Below are 19,660 nucleotides of genomic sequence, written 5' to 3'. Positions count from 1 at the left end.
TTAAAAAATCATAAAATAGCAGCAAAGCAAAGCTTCATACTTTTTCACATAGTATTCACATGAAAATAGGCCTCTTATGACACTGTAGTGTGACATGAGTTCAATCTCCACGTCAGCAACAACAATAATGATGAGTTTTTAGAACTGCAAAAGGATATTTCTATCTTTCTTCACTAAAATGTTTGCCTTAATGAGGAGATTTTAATCCTCAAATCTCTTTTGAGGAAGCACCTGCCTGCTGGCACAAAGTAATTTCCACAGTCAACACTGGAAGAGTGAAGAACGTCATCCACAGCACAATAATGAGGGGTTTTCCCAAAGCTATGTTTACCTCAGAGCATCTTGCCTCTGGAGCAGCTGTACAGCCGGGCTGCTGTGGCACTGCAGGACTTTCATGTTTATATGATTATCAAATAAAGTGTGACGGATACCTTCTCAATCGTGAAATGGCCCGTTTCAGAGGAGCATGACTAAATACTTTCACTGTTTATTTATACAAGCAAAGAAACATAAATGAGAAGATCACACAATGAAAAGGGCTTATTGTTTCAAATGTGGGAAACCAACAATAATACAATATACTCGCAGAAGTTGTGCTTGATGTCTGTTACTGTCGTCTGTCCAACTCAGGAAAATAGCACTATGAAAAATCAGGCTCATGTACATCCTGGAGGAAGAGCAAAAGTGGCCATTGAATACATCGAGGGAGCTCAATTGTTTCTTGTTTATTGACAATTACTTTGTCTTTTTTATGGCAAATGTAGATGCGAGACCTTCTCTCACTCTGCATGTGTGACAGAGGATAGAAAAGGTTCCCACACCAACGGGAAGTCACAGACGAACAGGGGCCTCCTGTGATGTAGGATGGGGGATCACAAAAAGGAAGGTGTGTGTGTGTGTGTGTGTGTGTGTGTGTGTGTGTGTGTGCGTGCGCGCGTGCAAATAAATAAACTTAAATACACTGACAGCACAGCTTCTTTTAGATATTCAATTTTACACAGTGTAGTGTCAGAACAACACACACGTTTCTAAAACGTGCCCATGAGCCATGTACAGACCGTCAGTCACATGCAGAGCACACTCACATTAATAACGAGGGTGCTGAAAGTGGCGATGGAAGCATGTATGCTTTTGGCAGAGACGCGTTCTGCACTGGATCACGAAAGGAGACCCACGCTAACTTTCTTTCCCACTGTTGTTCAGGTTATCCTGTGGGGCCACTTATGACCCTTCTGCAGGCAGGATGCAATGTCTGGGGACCCCAGCAGAGCTGTACACAAGCATCCGCTAAACCCTGGGAAGAAAACAAGGGCTGATGGAAAACTGGAAGAAAGGAGTATAAAGAGAAACAGCAGTTAGTAACCAGGACGCACTCAATAACACTCACCATGCACCTGCAGCTTGGATCTGTGTGTGTGTGTGTGTGTGTGTGTGTGCGGTTGTGGGTATGTGTGCAATGTGAAGTGAGATTGTTCCTTTAGAGAACTACAGCACTGCACAGTCCCCACACACAGCACAGGTGGTCCAAACAAAAAAACCTGTGAAGTGTTGCCCAGAGAGTAATATCCCCACGTTGCGTGTTGTATAAAGCCCCCCATAGGAAACAAACACTTCCGGTGCTGTAAGATTTATTGTTCCCTGCTCTTATAGGTTACAGTACATTGTGAATGATATCTTCCTTTTGACTTCTTTGATTCATTCTCGATATTCAATAATAATACCGTAAGCATGCAAAGCGGGTATGGAAGGGTCATGATCACAGTCATCCCAAGGACATGTTTTGTTTTATTGTCTGTGAAGACGAGGGGTGAATTCCCTCCTCGGTGCATTGTGTGGTGAGAATAGGAAAGACCTGGTTAACTGTCTTGCATAGTGTGAAAAACCAAAGCATTGTTACACTTTGATAGATTGACCACACACCGGCTTGCAACTTTTCCCCTCCGCGTCTGCTTTCACATCTGCAGTCGCCTCGGCCTCAGCGCCAAATAAAAGTACCAGTGAATGAAAATCCCTGAAACGCCACGCCGCTGAGTCATCATGCAAGATGTCATCTAAAGGTTATTCATAAAGTGGAAGGCCCAAAATGTGGTGGAGGACTGTTCAGTTGACTTCATGACTACTGCTCACTGACTGTCAAGCTCTAAAACGTGACTGTTTACTCCCTCTAGTGTCGGAAATGGGGAACATCAGCAAGAAATTGTTAACGCCATGCATCCATCTACTATTCCAACTCAGAGTTATAGTCTGTGAACGCAGCTGAGATGAAAACAATGTTAGCCAAACAGCATTACCAAACTTGTTGATGGAAGAAATTCTCACCCAGGAGTTGCTTTGTACTACACTGACATTGTATGTTCTAAGTTTGAGATACGGTTTTAGCAGGGTTATAATTATGTTATCTTTTGACAGTTCAGGCTATAATAAGGTATTATTTATATGAAATGGCATTTTCAGGTTAACACAGTCGACTCAAAGTAACAATGTCATCTGTTTGATTCTGAGCTTGTCTATGTGGTTTGTAATGTGTTGGCTGTGCGTGAGCTTTCTCTTGGCATTTCAGTTTTCTCCCTTAGACTTGTGTAATATGTAAACTAGTGCCGCTAAACTGTCCGTAGGTGTGAATGTCTAGTTGTCTTTGGGTTTTTCCTGTGATGAAATCAGCTCTTAGTTTGATAAAGAGTAAGACTATCGAAGATGGGTTGATGGATGAGTGGTTGGATTGTTTGCAGATATGGCACAGTATAAACTACATCCTTTATTTTTTTTTGTTTTTAAAAAAAGGTAATTTTAATCATTTCACAATTCACAATAAAGAAAACAAACAAAAACAAATGTTGAGCTCTGTGATCTTTACTATTTATTGTCTGGTTTTAGTTGCTTTTTGTCCTTTATTTCCATGATTTTAATGTACTTTAATGTATTTCTTTGCCTTTGTGAAGCACTTTGAATGGCCTCCTGTATGAATGGTGTGATACAGATAAACTTGCCTTGCCTCTGATGGAATACAAATATACTGTAAACCCAAAGCTGCACAGACTCAATGAAATTCAATGTAGCCAAGAGGTCCCTCTTGTGGCAAGAATGTGCACTACAAATGGCTGACCAGAATCCATGCACTACAAAGAGTGCTGTAGGCCACTTGAGGAATTGGGAAGTTTGTCATGGAAACAAAAAGTTTGGTCTTCACATCGAGGCATGCAGCAACACTCAACCACAACAGCAACCGAAACCAGTTGATCTCTTACACAACACAGTACAACTGTCATCAGTCATCGTTTAATAATAGCAGCAAAAGCATGACCTCTGCAGCAGCACTTCAAAGTTAAACTATCAATTGTAATTCTCCAATAGTCATTTGTTGGAGGTTTTGTATAGTTTTGAACCTGATAAATGAAGTGCATTCATTAATTTACAAACATTTGAGGTGGATATCAACTAATCAGGGTTCAATCAGCAGGTGGTCTTAGTGCTGTTTTGTGAGATAATGGGCCACAGAGGGGAGGGAGGGCCTCACATGACAAAATAAACAGACAAACTGCTGCCTGTTTCCAGTAAACGCAACGTGGTTCCCCATGGGAGGCCTGAGAGAGAGAGAGAGAGAGAGAGAGAGAGAGAGAGAGAGAGAGAGAGAGAGAGAGAGAGAGAGAGAGAGAGAAAGTTTCAGGGAGAGTTCAATGAGGAAATTGAAGACATTTTGCATCTGGAGTACTTCTGAAGACACACCAGGGACAATTTCAAGGTATTTAACTTTTGAATGTTAATTTGACGTTTCAGTCTCAAAATTATTTTTGAGTAAATGTACAATTATAGACCATAAATATTTGTAGTGAAAGTGGGCAAAGTGTTTTAATTGATTTAGAAATAAAACACAAGTTTCTAACAGTTACCGATAATCGTGACATCTGTGTTTATATGAAAAGACTTAACAAGTATTAAGTTAACGTTCATTCAATAATTAATTTTTCCACACAAGAACACATGCTGAATATACAAACTGGATTAAAGTTTCATTGCTTACTGACACTGAGACTACAAATTATTATATTCCCATCATACTAAGGAAATAACATCGTTGAGATAAAATCCACATGCGTGATCACTTTTCATGACACGTTTCACACATTATTTCATGAAAAGTGAGAATGTGTGACCACTTCTTTAGTGGTGTTGGGTATTTTACTCTGTATGTACTCAACAATTTGCAGTTGTGATTAGAAACCTCAGGGATAAAAACCAAATGTATGTGGCTGCAAAATGTTCAGATGCTGGCAGGTTTGAGGTGGGCGTTAAATAAGATTAAGGACTCTTAAATGTTTAACATTTCAAAAGTTCTTCACTTTTTAAAAGTTTAACGGAAACATTTTGTAAGACAATCATGATAAATGTTAGATTTTGTTTTTTATTTTTACATTGGCATGGATGTCCAGTACATGGAAATGCAACTGTATGACGCTGTACATATAACTCCACTTCCTCTTTACAGTTTCAGAGGCGTCCACTTGACACGCTAAAGATTCATACTCTCGTCTATGTTCTAAGCAGTGGGCATGAAGTCAAAGATCAGGTCCTGCGGCAGGAGGAGCGGCCACTGAAAAACGCTCCAGTGAAGCTCATCTGCTTATCAGGTAAATGAAATGAGCATTCTGTGTAAGCAGGAACTGATTCACTGCATTTTGCAAAATGTGTTCTATCAGATTTCTAAAGCTTCTTTTCAATGATATGCATTGCAGTTAAAAAGTGTCCAATACACTTTCAGGATGGGCTGCGCATGCAGTGGTCAGAAACTGATAAAAGATGACAGATTCTACAAAGGAAAGCAAATCTCGCAGGGCCTCTACCCACAACACATAGTAAGCAGATTCTACAGAGCTCTGCTGGATATCAGAAATAAACCCTGTCACAATAGCCTCATAGCGTCGCCTTGACTTGCTGTACGTTGACTGTTAAACTCTTTTTCTTATAGGGGAGTGGAAACGTCTCCTCAGATAACGGTAAACATTTAGCTTTCTTCATATCCTTCTCTCTACTATCCTGAATGGGTGAAGGCGGGAGACACACCAGACAGCCCATGAAAGAGATATACAGAAAATTACACATATTCATATTCACACCCAACTTAACGTATCCTAATGTATGCTTAGTAGGTTTTGGTGGCTCAGAAATGACAAAAGCGCACTTGGGATCTGAGGTTTGCAGATTTGAATCTCACAACTGTTTGTCGTGAGATTCTGCTTCTAGTTTATGTAGTTAAGGTTAACTTTAAAAAGGGAGATGTATGAGTAGAATATATTTAACCTAACTAAATGCATGTTTTTAGATTGTGTGAGAAAAACCCAGTCACATACACGAAGAACATACAAAATCGACACGGCGCCAACCGGTGATTTTCTCTATACTCGCTACCAGACCACTATGCAGCTGCTTCAACACAAACCCGAACACAACGGCAAGAACCGTGTGCAGTTCGCTGTGCGGAGACACTCGCACAGTAAGAAGAGGTTACATATCCCGATCGGTATCTTCACTTGAATTTCCTCTGCTCTCCACGGGGGATAAAATAAGATTGCAAACAGAAGAAAGTTATTTTACCATCTCCGACAGTAAGAAAACAAACTGGATGCGCGTTGCTCTAAGAGGCACAGCTTTACAAATGTTTTATATGGATGGATGCCTGTAGAACGCAGTGCTGATAAGCATTGTCCAACAGTTAAAATAAGCTTTATTAAAACAAAAAGAAACAATGGGTCTATGAAGAAATTAACTTTTGACTCTCTTTGTTTGCAGATGATACTGTGTTTGTGGCGCAGCATGACTTTAAACCGACCAACGACAGGGATCTACCTTTCAAGAAAGGAGACAAACTTAAAGTTCTGCAAGAGTGAGTCTCAATCTTGTCCCTAATCTGTGTGGCCTCGAAACCAATTCCTTAAAAAATATTACTTCACTGGATTGATATTAACAATATTTGACCCCCTTTCAATTGGTAATATTGTGGAATTGTAATATTAAATTAAAATATGTTTTATATGATAGGGCAGTGGAATAGCTTCAAAATGTATTAAAGTTAAATATTAAACTCAACTACCACATCGTGAGGCATCTTCTCTTCACATCAATTCATTATTTCCCGGCATGTTCGTCTGTCATTCTGCCAGTAATGTATGCTTCCTCGTCTTAAATCTTACATTGGTTAAACAACACATCATAGTATATGTTTGGGTTATATATATATATATATATATATATATATATATATATATATATATATATATATATATATATAAAATACAAATGTGAAAAAAAAAACATTTGTACTTTAGCTTGTGTTAAGTTGGCAAATTGTAATTACAGATTCATGAATGGGTGTTTTATTCATTTTTTTTGTAACTTGGTAATTGTTTTCATACGACAACCATTAATAAATAATAATTCCCTGTTTTCGTGGCCCCGAGGATGATTAAAGTAGAACAGCCCTGCATTTTCGAATTCAGTTCGATTCATTTAATCTTGCACGAACATCAACACGTGCCCTGACTTGTTGCATTTGTCTTGTTTCTAGAAATGGAGAATGGTGGTTGGCTAAATTACTGACGACTGGACAGGAGGGCTTCATACCGTGTAATTATGTAGTCAGAGCAGATACACTGGAGGTGGAAAAGTAAGCGCAACACAGAACATGTCAGCAAAAGAAATGTAGGAATGCTCAAACGCATCCCTTTATGATTATTTTCTTACCATAAGTGGCAACACAAGGTGTGATTTTGTGGCTCTTTCTCTCTGGCAGGTGGTTTATCAAGGATCTGAGCAGGAAGGAGTCGGAACGACTGCTTTTAGCTCCTGGAAATAAACCAGGGGCTTTCCTAGTTCGAGAAAGTGAGACTTGTAAAGGTGACTGTGTCAGATCTTACTCTCAAACATAAAGATATTTTCAGTTTAAAGAAGAGTTCATAAGGAATGCACTCAGCCTATAACCGTGTATTAATCTCCTCCAGGATCATTTTCACTGACGGTCAAAGATCACATGTCAGAACATGGGGACATGGTAAAACACTACAAAATCCGCTGTCTGGACAAAGGTGGATACTACATCTCCCCATCAAACACATTCCCATCCCTGCAGGAGCTGGTTAAATACTACAGCCGTAAGTAATGACCACAAACACACAACTTATTTCTTTGAGTTATAACATTGACAAATTCCTGCTTATGAATCAATCACTCGCATTCGCTGTGAATTATATTGAGATATCTGTGGTGACTTGAGTTAAAGAGTAAAGTCGAACCTCTCCGATGCGTTGTTGCATTTCCTGCACGAGAGCGGTGAGCCTTTCACTCCTGTGACAAAACCACAAGATAAAAACGCCACATCTTCAGCATTACCGTCAATGTAAACGCACAGAAAGTACAAAGAAGCTTTAAAACTGTTTAGTGACGAATTCTTTTCTTTAGCATTCAAGATCTCGTGACAAACATATTGTTGATTATGTTCAGGCACAGCAGACGGTTTGTGTCAGCGTCTGTACGCTCCTTGCAAGCTGAAGGCCCCGCAGCATCCATGGGCGCAGGATGAGTGGGAGATTCCTCGAGACACCCTGAAAATGGTGAAGAAACTGGGCGCGGGGCAGTTTGGAGAAGTGTGGATGGGTAAGAGGGAAGCTCCGGGCAAAGGAGATGAAGCAACTGTCCTCGTGTTGACGACGACATCCAGAGGGACCTTAGCGACCTGTTTAAATCCTTACTTTCAGGCTACTACAAAAACACCAAGAAGGTTGCGATCAAGACCTTAAAGGAGGGAACAATGGAGCCGGAGGCCTTTCTCCAGGAGGCCAACCTGATGAAGCAGCTGCAGCACGACCGTCTCGTCCGATTACACGCCGTGGTCACGGAGGAGCCCATTCTCATCGTCACGGAGTTTATGATCAATGGTAGGGGGTTTCTTATTTTAATTTGGGATTTAAATTCACACATTAACACATAAAAAAAAAAAAAAAAAAGACAAAACTAAAAAGGAACATGTCATTAATTAATAATTATATATAGTCTTGTGTTGTAAGTGGTTGCAAACAGCTATCATACATATTTAAAAACCGACAACACTGTACATCGAAACAAATGTGCATTTTAAAAATTACTACAACGTATAAAACATTTTCTTTACAGATTATTCTGGCATTTATTTATTATTATATATGTTAATCAGAGGTGGGTGAAAACATGTAGACTGAACAGACCACGTTTCTTTGGTTTATGTAGTTTAACATTTTTGTTAAAAAAAAAAACAAGGACGGCTTTTCCCAGCATTATATTTATGTCTATATAAAAAAAATGTATAATGTATAATCTATATTACAAATAATGATGAAAAATAAGTGATGCTTAATATTGTTAACCACTCAATCACCGCATAAATGATTTATTACAAGTGTAACAAAGAACAAACCACAAACGGACCAGTCGCACCGCAGCTGCATATATAATGTATAAAACCATGTAAATAGTGAGACAAAGGCCACACAACATATTTCAAACAGATCTTAATGTGAATTAGTTGGATGATTGTTTTTATTGGCAAACTTAAATCTTCATACTTTGATCTACCGTCAAAGATCTAAGTTCAACTCGCAGAGAAAAGCAGAAAACTTGAATACAAACAGTGGATCAATTCTGTGGAAATTAATTCATGTATTTCACAACTAAATACGTCTTTGAGGGGAAGTGCAACGCCGTCCTTTCTCGGCTAATCTACAATCGTCTCACTCAAGATGTTTAGAGGAAGAACTATTTCTAATCAACTTCTGAGAAATATCACAATCTATTTGAAAAAGAAAGAATTAAGCTCACTTGTATTTGTTGGTGTTGTTTCACTGTTTCACGCAAGCAACAATGAACACAATGAATATGAAACGAAGCAATTCCAATCATACATTTTGCTAAAATGTTAACTAAAGCAGTTTTGCTTACTTCCTTTATCAATTTATTTTTATATATTATTCAGATTTTGATATATGAATGTTTTATTTGTTTCTTTTTTGTTTAAAAAAATTATCTTATCTTAATCCCTTCTTCTATTAAATAGTTTTTGACTTTTTTCATTTGCAGGATGCCTTTTGGACTTTCTAAAAACAGACGAAGGAAAAAAGCTGAAGCTAACTAAGCTGATCGACATGTCAGCACAGGTCGGAAACATTGTCCATATCTATCTATCTATCTATCTATCTATCTATCTATCTATCTATCTATCTATCTATCTATCTATCTATCTATCTATCTATCTATCTATCTATCTATCTATCTATATATATATATATATATATATATAGATATATATATATATATATATATCTATATATCTATATATATATATATATAATGCAAACATCTCCTTTTTTTAATCTGCTGCAGCACAAAGTGAATACACATAGAAACTGTGTGGTTTCTGTGGTGTGGCTTCTGCGCGTCTGGTTTGAAAGCCTCACCCTACGTCAATTATTAACATCCGGACAGGAAGTTATGCTATTTTTCCATCCACAGTGAGCTCCCCCACAATTTTCTTTTTTTTAACCCCTCAGAAATGGCTTCCTGAAAGTTGATACTTCCTGTTCAGCCCACTATCACAAATTGCATGTATTCACACATTCTGGAGCAGCACTATTTCGTCTGTCTCTTGAAGAGTGAATTTTTCAAACTCATTTTGTGGAAAGAGATAAATAAAACATGTCTGAGATATAGAGTAGTCAGGTTTTCTGGAGGTGTGTGTTTGCCCTGTGATGGACAGCGGCCTACCTGCCTCCGCCCCTGGTTGGCTGGGATCGGCTCCAGCTCTATGTGACCCTAAACTGGACAAAGCAGCGTGAATGTATGGGTGAAATGCAGTCCAAATAACCAGAGTGCTTTGAAACTTATGTCGAATTGTGATGACAGATAGCTGAAGGCATGGCGTACATCGAGAAGAAGAACTACATCCACCGTGACGTGCGCGCAGCCAACATACTGGTCAGTGAGACTCTGCACTGCAAGATAGCAGACTTTGGCCTGGCCAGGATCATCGAGTCCGAATACACCGCTCAAGAAGGTGCAGTACGGACAGTTCATTGGAATCAGCATGTCTGTATTTAATACCAAGAATTATAGCCTAAAGTTCTGGAAGAGGCAGGTATAATGTATAAATATATATGGTTAAGGTCAGGACTTTAAGTTTATTACTGTATTGTTAAAATGCTGTTCGGATTTTGATCTTTTTTCTTTTAGTTTTTTTTAAGACAAATACTTTCTCTAGTATTCCCAGCATTGGGATCAAGATTATTACAATGAATTCTTCAGACTGCTGTTATTACAGTACAGTCAAAATACATAAATAAATACATTTTTATATTTCAGTATTAAAATGATGTGCAATTGCTATATTATTGTATCCCAGTATATATATTTGCGAGTCATTATACGTCACGATGATCCATTTCAGTTTTGTCGAATCTAGTGAATAAAAAATAAATAAATAAATTGAATGATATTTATTATATTCAATGTTAAATGTTAGTAAAGGTATCCAATGTTTCCTTCAAATTTGCCGATTACACCAACTATCACAACAATAACACTAAACCTGACTTTTAAAAAGATGTAATTTAACAAACACAGAGCAGATCAGACCTCACAAGTGCTGTGGCCTATCAAATTAAACACGCACCAATATTTTCTTCACAGAAAACCAATTTTCCTTCACTTTCTCTCGTCCTCTTTCTGACAAATAGGTGCTAAATTTCCAATTAAGTGGACGGCTCCAGAGGCCATCAATTTTGGCACGTTTAGCATCAAATCAGACGTCTGGTCCTTCGGGATTCTCCTGACTGAGGTGGTCACTTATGGAAGAATACCGTACCCAGGTACAGACCCTGGGAAATCAGTGATCTACTTTGTATGAATAGAAATTACAAATTTGAGTCTAATATATATGCATTGTCTCTCTTCCCACCAGGAATGACCAACCCAGAGGTGATGAGGAGCCTTGACAGGTTGTACAGGATGCCACGTCCGGACGACTGTCCTGAGGAACTCTATGAAATCATGTCCATGTGCTGGAAACAGAAGCCCGAGGAACGGCCAACGTTTGATTTCCTGCAGAACACTCTCAACGACTTCTTTATTGCCACGGAAGGACAATATGAGATGCAGCCATGATTACGCACGAACGAGTGTTTCCTGCTCATGAAGCACAAGACACAAGAGATTAGCGGAGGAGATGTGTCGCATCTGCCCGAAGGAAGGATCAGCCGAACGTCTTGACTGATGCAAATCTTTTGACACCACTTCTGACTTCATCTAAAAACTATTTGGCGTTTTCTTCTGCCGTACCTCAAAATCAAAGATATATAAAAAAAAAAGGACTGCTGCTACTTCAGCTAGTAATTGTTCCTATATTTCAATGGAAGCCACTGATTTTGTTGAGGCGTGTAATAGAATGGCTCTGAAAATACATACGCAGATTGTGCCTGACAATGGAAAGTCAGCACAGGTACGGTTATAGACACATCAGCGAGGTACAGAAAGAGGCAGCCTGAGAATACAGGCACACTATTTTGCACTTCTTTCTTTCTTTCTTCTTTTTTATTTTAAAGATGTCAACTATTATTCAGCAAATATGTAGAGAAATATGCTTTACTAAAGAAAAAAATATAGAAATACAAGTTTGACATTTTTGTGGTCGAGATTTACATTCTGTCAATTTATTTTGAAAAAAAAAAGAGAAACATGAACAGAACCTTCAACGACAAAGTTCAAGACGTTTTTTTTTATCTGATCTGTAAACTCCTCCGTCCCGGGGGCCCCCCAGACAGTATCTTTAAGATAAGAGAGGGCACAGCCAAAGCAGCCAGGGGTTAAAACCCACCATTTCCTAAATGGACAGGAAACAGGAAGTGTGATTCAGCATTCTTTGGATGCCACACAGCTTGAAAAAAAAAAAAAAAAGAAAATCCCTTACATGCTAAATTAGTGGAGGTCTTCACATATTTCTCTCTCCTGAGAAAATATTTGTTAAGTGTTCAAGGCTTCAGAAGGAATTTTGAAGAAAGCGTCTCCTTTCTGTTCTGGTTAACAAAGCAACTTTAATGAAATCCATCCATCTTCTATACCACCTCATCCAACGTATAGACACACAGAGTACTGCAGCCAATCCCAGTTGACTGAGTTTGTTAAAACAAGCACAATGCAACAGCTGTAGTAGAATTTATTTTGTTTATTTATTTTTTTGACATTTCACTGTATTTTGCACCAGAAGATTTCATTAATATTAGCTTTATCTTAAGATTTTACTTAATTGTTCAGTTTTGAGAAAACAAAGACATTTTCATCACGTATACTCTGCACCGCAACACAGAAAAACGTTAAAGTTTACATTTAAAGGATATTGCGGTTATATTAATATTCACCACTTAAGATAAAATAGGTCTGTATGTGACCTCTGAACTAAAATGTGTTTGACGCCACTGATTTAGTTTCAAATGTCTTTAAAATAATTTCACTGAAATGGAAATAAAGGCTTGGGAATCAAACAATCGCTCAATAGCGGCACACATAAACGACACATCAACATACTTTGTGTTATCTGTGAAAGAAACAGCAATAAAACTTTTCCTGTTGGATCATCAAAACTCCAATCACAACAATACACAGAAGCACTGTGGTCTTATCAAAAAATATTAACACTGAAATTCAACTTTGGAGGATTTCCAACAGTCATAACAAGAAAAGATTATGCTTTGACCTGAATTTGAATCTCTTTGAGGATATTTTTAATTCAATTTAATTTATGTCTTATTTGAGCATTGATTCATTCAAATATTGTTTGGGTGTGAGAGTAATTCAAATAAGACAGAAACGCAGTTAACTGGTAGTTTGTACAGTTTAATTTATCATTACATATGATTAAGTACTTTTCAGATTATATCTATCTATATTTATATCTATCTATCCTTCGGGCGTTTGTTTCATTCTGCAGTCATCCTGCAGAGGTCAGTGTGACACAGCATTGAAATCTTTGCTTGTTCATAAACTGCGGATGGCTTATGCCGTTATTAATTAATTTTAAATAAAGAAACAAAAACATCAAACTGTGTTCTCACAATGTCAAAACATTGTGCACTTTGTGTACTGAAATGTTCTCTTTACTTCCATTACAGTTTCTGGGATATTTTTCAAATCAGAATTCTGTTTCTTGATTGAAGCTGTGGCCACAAAACTCATTTATCTAACTCTGGTCAACCATCAATCCTGCTGTTAAAGCATTAAGTTCCTAACTGTGTGTAACCCCACAGATCGTATGCATGGTGGTCTTAGTAATCACACAGAAATCTGATGTTTCAGCCCACTAGCCAGCCTGTCACGCACCAATCGGGTCACACTTATTCAGCCTTTATCACTCTAATTGTTTGGCTTTCAATGTATCTGGATGTAATTCGTCATCATTTAGGAGAGGCAGATCTTCATTTTCAATGTCCACGAAGCTTGAAATTCCAAAAGGAACATCTACTATGACATACAGAATCGTGCATCCATTCATCTTCCAAACCGTTTGAGCAAACGCAGGTTTGTAGCGCGCCGAAGCCGATCCCAGCTGGTTAAAGGCAGGGTACATCCTGGAGGTCATCGGTTCATCACGGGGAAAAGACAGAGAGACAGACAACTACACACACTCACGTTCACCGCCGTGGGGCTCACCAACGTGTAGCATATTATTTTCAAATAACTATTAGAAATATGATTTCTTACGTTGGAGAGTAGTTTTATCAGGACAGAACATGAGCTTCATCAGTCTAAAATTCCCTACATGTGTGACTGTGATGGTCTGCCTCTGTGTGTTTGGCCGGCGCTGGACTAATGACCTGTCCAGGGTGTAACCTGCCTCAGCCTGTTGTCAGCTCCAGAGCCCCCATGACGCGCAAAGTGGATAAAGATGATGGAGTTCAGTACACAATACTGAGATCAGATTTCAGCAGCACATGCACAGATCATAACACCAGTGGGTCAGCAGATGAACTTTAAAAAAACCCATAAAAAAAACATGTTTAGCAGAGAATCACACTTACAGCCCACCATGAAATGATCCAAACACAAGATGATAAGACATGCAGGGTAAAGGTTGCAAAGGGCCAAGCCTTTCTCTTCTCCTCCTCCTGTGCAACACCAGTGCCTCAGAGGAATCATGACAAGAGACGGTGTCTCCGACACAGATTAATGAATGATCCCTGCGGAAGGCAACACATCATTAGCCCATGTTGACGATAACCCCGCGCCGTCCTCTGGGAAGACCGCTCGCACATCTCCACAGATGAAAAGAGATGTGCTTTGATCTTCCAATGATGTTTTCAATGGTGCTCACTTGGCATAATGCTCCATATAAACATGTTTTTTTTTCCCCCTCCTGGGCTTTGCTGCCATTGATTTAATGGAGTCAATCAATCACAAGTGTTTGCTCCAGTAGATATGAGGGCTCTTGAACGACGACAGACGTTCACCTAACGTTCTGCAAAATGAGCATTTGTAAACTCGATAAGGAAAGAGAGCAATGGCGGGGAGTGATTTTTTTTCCCCTCTTTCCAGAGAGGGAGGTTTGCTTGATAGTTTTTTATATCATTTCATAATTCTTATTTGAACTGAAATCTATTCCTGAGCTCTGTAAAATGAATGCTTGTGTTTAAGAATTGTTCCATGTTATTCGGGGCCCATCAGGAGGAACGATGCACCGAGACTGTGCCCACTATGGCTGTATTTTATCCGTTCTGCTTCCTCAAGGCTGCACTCATTTATTTTTAATAATAAAAGCTCATCAAGTGACTGTGTTCACGGACAGGATTCAGTCATCCTGACATACCCGAAGCAAATGGCATCTTCGCTCTGTAGGACTCTATCAGCTGTAGGCAGTGTTTTAGCATCCTGTTTTAGTATTATGGCACACTACTTTATTGGTTTATTGCATTCAAACTCAACAGGCAGTGGAACTTAAAAGGTCTAATAAATCCAGTGAGTTCAGGCTGTCAGCACCAAACAGTAAGCAACATTTATGTTGAGCCAGTGTATATACTATAACATTAAGCCACCAAGAAGCCATGTGTTCGCATCTACCTGGATATCTGGCACAGAATCATCCTTTCTCATACTGAAAGTGGCAGAGTAACGAATAATAAATATGTACAGTTTTTAGTGATTAGAAAACAATGGCGCAGATTAAATAATCGCGCTAATCATAAGACTCTGATGGATCTGCAGCTTAGGATTCAAAAACACTTACAGAACAATGTCAAAATTTAATTAATCTACATGACGAAAGTCACTTGAGTCATTTTGAAAAGCCTGTCAGGCCGCCTCAATCAAACAATATTTTATTTCAAAGGTACTGATGAGTATGAATACTGTCAGGCACATTGAATACTATGGGCAGCACACAGATGTTTGAGCTGACGTCAACGTCCTTGAGGAGGGCTTAAGGGTGCAAAGAGAGAGAGAGAGAGAGAGAGAGAGAGAGAGAGAGAGAGAGAGAGAGAGCAAGAGAGAGAGATTTCATTCTTTTTTGTGGTGTATTGGATTGACGTAATTGACTGGACTTAGTTTCTGATCAATGTGCAGCTTCAAGCTGCAACCACGAGTGCTAATGAGATTGTCTTTGATGAAGCCAATACAAACTAAATCTGTGCACACGGAATGAAATTGATGCACGCTCTTCCTTTGGCCTGATTTGGAAGGATTTAAGAAACCATCTGCTAGATTGATATTCTGTTCTGATTGATGAGATTCTGTCCATTAATTTATTGTGTGAAATAGAAAGGTGGCAGCAACCCCAACACCACCGCTGCCAAATGTATCTGGTAATTGACCACAGTGGTTGTCCCCCATTGGTAAGTCAAGGGCACCGGTAACTACGGGGAAATTTAATCACATGTGCGCTGGTGCAGTACAAAGTACTGAAGGATACTGCTGGCCTACGCAGTGTACACTGAAATGCAACCACTCAGCGTTCGCTGAGACTATCTGTCTGCACGGTGGCATCAGGTTTGTGAATAGTCATTTATGGAGAAATAGGATTAAGTCATTATTTCTGGTATGAGTTGGAGCATTCATCTCTCGGCTAAATGAACTCCGTGTAATCACATAAAGCTTTCAATGGGCGGTACAACACAGCTGCAGGCTTACGTAACACATGACATCTCATGTCGTGCAAATACAAGTCTTTTGTTAGTTCACCAACAAAAAACACTGATCATCCCTGATCAGTATGCAGCGCCGCGCTCCTGCCTGCTTTTAGATCCCTTCTGCCACCATATCTGTTCTCACAGTGGTACATGGACCTGATGTCAATGTAAATATCCATATATGTGGCTTTGACCTTGGGTGACTGATAAATCTTACAACTTTTTTTTCTCTCCATCTTTTACATTTTCTTGAAAAAAAAGTGGAAAAAGAAGAGGTGAATTCGAAGAAAACATCAACAAGTAAGTGTATAGAATATGTAAACATGGTGTAAATGTGTTCCGTACTACTATATTAATTGTTAAAGCATTTCAGGAAGCCAAACAAGTTTCTTGAGATTTCTATGGCATTTGAAGTTAATTGGTGACTCCAAATTGTTCATAAGTGTAACTGTAACTGTCTGTTTCACTGAATCTGTCCTGTTTCGTTTAGTTTATGTCATACGTTGACAAAATAAAACATTCCGTCACAAAATAAAACAAAACAAACAAAAATGTTCAAAGTTATGAATGAAAGGGAGCAGAAGGACATATGAACTTATATAATCTGCCCCTTTATATCCCACAGTCAAAAACAGAAATACAACAGACAAAATGACGATAGAGTCTGAGAGGCACAGCCACTCACTTCTATCAGAGTTTTCCTACCAGGACAAAACCATACTTCTATTAATTATTTTATTTGTATTTGCAACATATGCTGGTTTTAATTCCTTTTTTTTAAAAAATATTTTATATGCCAGTTTGATTCTTTTGCTTCCGTGCTTAGATTGTTCCATAACCTGACCCCTTTTAGAGAAATGCAGCGTTCCACTAATTTGGTCTTCAGTCCCTATGATGGACGGATGACTTGTCCAGGTTGTAACTTTCACCCGAAGCCTGCCTTGACTGGATCCAGCACCTTGAAACCTGAATGAGATTAAGTGATTCAGAAGATTACCAGATAGATGCTGCACTGTAACTTGACTCCTGTGTCCTATATCATGTTGTAACTTGGATTTTATGGATTTTCTTAGGACCGCTTTTTCCAGATTAGGGCAAACAGCATGATACATTCTGCACAGGTTGCCTGTCTCTCTCAGAACTTACTCAGCTCTACAAGTTAATTCAGACGGCTGGAGTGCCAGGAGAACCGTTCCTGACCAGACCCCAAACCTGTGGGCTCACACCAGGAATCGCCTTCCATACCATTCCTCATGTTTTAATGTTTCCTCGCCTGTTCTTGTGTAAAAACACTTTGTGCTACTTTATTTCTGAAATGGCTTATTATTAAAACTGAGCAGCTTTGTCTTGGCTTGCAGTGTTTTTTCTTCCAACTTCATTTCACTTACTGATCATTTATGCATCACACTTCTATGCTATATACAAGCAGAAAAGCTCTTTTTAGTTTGGATAGAGTCATCCAATATAATTCTGCCAGTTTTAATACTTGAGTGTGAGTGCTAGAGAATCATCAGGAGAATGGACCAAATGAACTATAAAGAAATAAACGTCTGCAGTCCGCTTGTTAAATTCTTGCCATATTTCTATCTTCTCCTTATGCTTTTTTTTAATTTGGCACATAACACCAAGCAATTAACATCCTAAATCGTAATGCCACGTAAAGCTATTTCTGGACTTTTGACCCCACAGGAGAACTTATCTCAAAGTTTTTTACACTAACTGGCGATGGTGTTATACAGACTGCAGGTGGGATAATAAAGCTGTAAAGCCCTCAGAGGTTTTACCATGACCTTCTGTTTTTTAAAAGATCCTCTGCACTTTCGCTTCATTCATGGATGAAATCAGAAAAGCTTTGTAAGGCACCACATGTATAAAACATGTAAAACACTATGTTGAAGACAACGAAATCTGTAAGAAAGTGTGAAGGTGACACATTGATGTGTTTATCTCTGCTTCTGAACGTGCGAAGAAAGAATGAGTCCCATTGATTTTCCTTCAATTTTACAGCAGATTGGTTTTTGTTTGAATTTTTGAGATGTTTTTTGTTGGAATAGACAGCTGTTCGCAGTCCATAGAAAGTATTACAATAAATCAACAAGCAGTATGTTTTGTGTATGTGGAGCTTTGTCTAACAACCACAGTAAACTATAAATGTTGCTGCTGTTTTGAAAGCACAATAGGTACATTCCTTTTTTTTTCACCTTGGTGGTCTCGAAGCACTTTACATTTTCACAGCCGTTCACTCCTTCGCACATCAGTGGTAACATGAAGGTCTTCACCAGCCATTAAGAGAGATATGGCAATCTGTCTTACCCTATGATAATTCAACCCATGTGCATGCAGAGGCGAGGATCAAACCACAGCTTCTGCAATGAAAAGATTGGCCACCCACCTACCATCGGATCCGCAGCTGCTCCGAAAGCTTGTATATTAACACTCAGATAGGATTACCTGCAAGCTGAAGGTGGAAGACGCTTCCAGGTTCTCTCCCAGAGTAAGCGATGATTGCATTTGAAATACCATCCTCTTCGAGATACATGAAGTGACCTGCACAGAAAAACCACAACAGGTGATTATGTATATGTATAAACAATCATATGTGGTGTTCATAAAACCATTATAAAACATCTTTTACAATCTAGACCTCGACAAACAACAACAAATTTGCCCCTACCTTTTATTTGTTATAATTTTCTTTGGCAAGAAGTCTGGTCAAATTTACATATTCAGAGCAGCATGTCAGGAAAGGAAAACTGCAAAAAGTAAGGGCACTAAATATGAAATACTGAGGCAACCTTATGCCATGAGAAACACGACTACATTACCCTGTGAAGTCTAAAATACTTCACTCTTGTTCCAATATTCCAAAAAAGCATCTCTGTTGCCGGTGGCTTAATGTTGATAAAGAGTCACAACACTGCAGTCACACTGAAAGAAGAAAATCCATTTATAGTAGTCAGTTTTACATTTGAGGCACGCAGCTTGAATTCATTTAGCAGGATTATACCCCGGGTATACACAGAATAAAGGAAGTCTCTCCCTCGTGGAATAAATAGAAGATCAGCAGGGGAACACTGGTGCTGTTAGGTAATTATGCTAAAAAACAAACAACCCAGAACAAAATCAGAATGAATCACAGCCATTGCATCTACTGTACAAAATCATGCTGTGTGCTGCTATGTAAACATAAGGTCATGTCAGTTTGCGTTATACTTTCATTGTACGCATTGTACCACTTCATTGCTCCGCTGTAAGTTATATATTTCGATCATTAAAGGGAAACTTTAAAACTGATGTCACTTTTATAGCATGTTTCCTCTTCAAACTGGACCTGGGATGTGCTTCAGTGTTTAACTAACTGTACCAGCTTATGATTGAGATGTAATTCTGCATCTGTACAGAATATCTGTGATCAGAAGGTTTTATGGAAATAATAGTATCAATTTAATGAAAAGGACTGAGAGCATGTCTCTGAT

General features: G+C 38.7%; 1 protein-coding gene across 6 annotated transcripts; it reads left to right on the top strand.

The window, feature by feature from the left end:
• The first annotated feature begins 3,546 nt into the window (after positions 1 to 3,546).
• blk (BLK proto-oncogene, Src family tyrosine kinase) lies at positions 3,547 to 12,565 on the top strand. 6 transcript variants are annotated; one of them, XM_080490560.1, is made up of 14 exons: positions 3,547 to 3,739; positions 4,484 to 4,625; positions 4,757 to 4,850; positions 4,964 to 4,991; positions 5,785 to 5,878; positions 6,560 to 6,658; positions 6,785 to 6,888; positions 6,993 to 7,142; positions 7,492 to 7,644; positions 7,746 to 7,925; positions 9,100 to 9,176; positions 9,922 to 10,072; positions 10,752 to 10,883; positions 10,976 to 12,565. In XM_080490560.1, the coding sequence occupies exons 3-14, from the start codon at positions 4,758 to 4,760 to the stop codon at positions 11,176 to 11,178; spliced, it is 1,464 nt and encodes a 487-aa protein (XP_080346686.1). In that variant the 5' UTR covers positions 3,547 to 3,739; positions 4,484 to 4,625; position 4,757; the 3' UTR covers positions 11,179 to 12,565. The 6 variants fall into 6 exon arrangements, with proteins under 6 accessions (XP_080346686.1, XP_080346687.1, XP_080346685.1 ...); XM_080490561.1 differs by having other exon boundaries at positions 3,554 to 3,739; positions 4,543 to 4,625; positions 4,731 to 4,850; XM_080490559.1 differs by having other exon boundaries at positions 3,621 to 3,739; positions 4,731 to 4,850.
• The last annotated feature ends 7,095 nt before the right edge of the window (positions 12,566 to 19,660 follow it).

The sequence above is a fragment of the Lipophrys pholis genome, assembly GCF_963383615.2.
Source record: "Lipophrys pholis genome assembly, chromosome: 21".
In the NCBI taxonomy this organism is placed as follows: domain Eukaryota; kingdom Metazoa; phylum Chordata; class Actinopteri; order Blenniiformes; family Blenniidae; genus Lipophrys; species Lipophrys pholis.
Note: the sequence above shows the minus strand (reverse complement) of the source record. Positions and strands in the feature narration are given on the sequence as shown.

What these genes read in the sequence shown, in the direction of transcription:
- blk (XM_080490560.1), top strand. Translation starts at nt 4,758, where the DNA reads ATGGGCTGCGCATGCAGTGGTCAGAAACTGATAAAAGATGACAGATTC. An exon ending in GTTTGGAGAAGTGTGGATGG is followed by an intron (nt 7,645 to 7,745) that starts GTAAGAGGGAAG and finishes CCTTACTTTCAG; the next exon opens with GCTACTACAAAAACACCAAG. An exon ending in CGAATACACCGCTCAAGAAG is followed by an intron (nt 10,073 to 10,751) that starts GTGCAGTACGGA and finishes TCTGACAAATAG; the next exon opens with GTGCTAAATTTCCAATTAAG.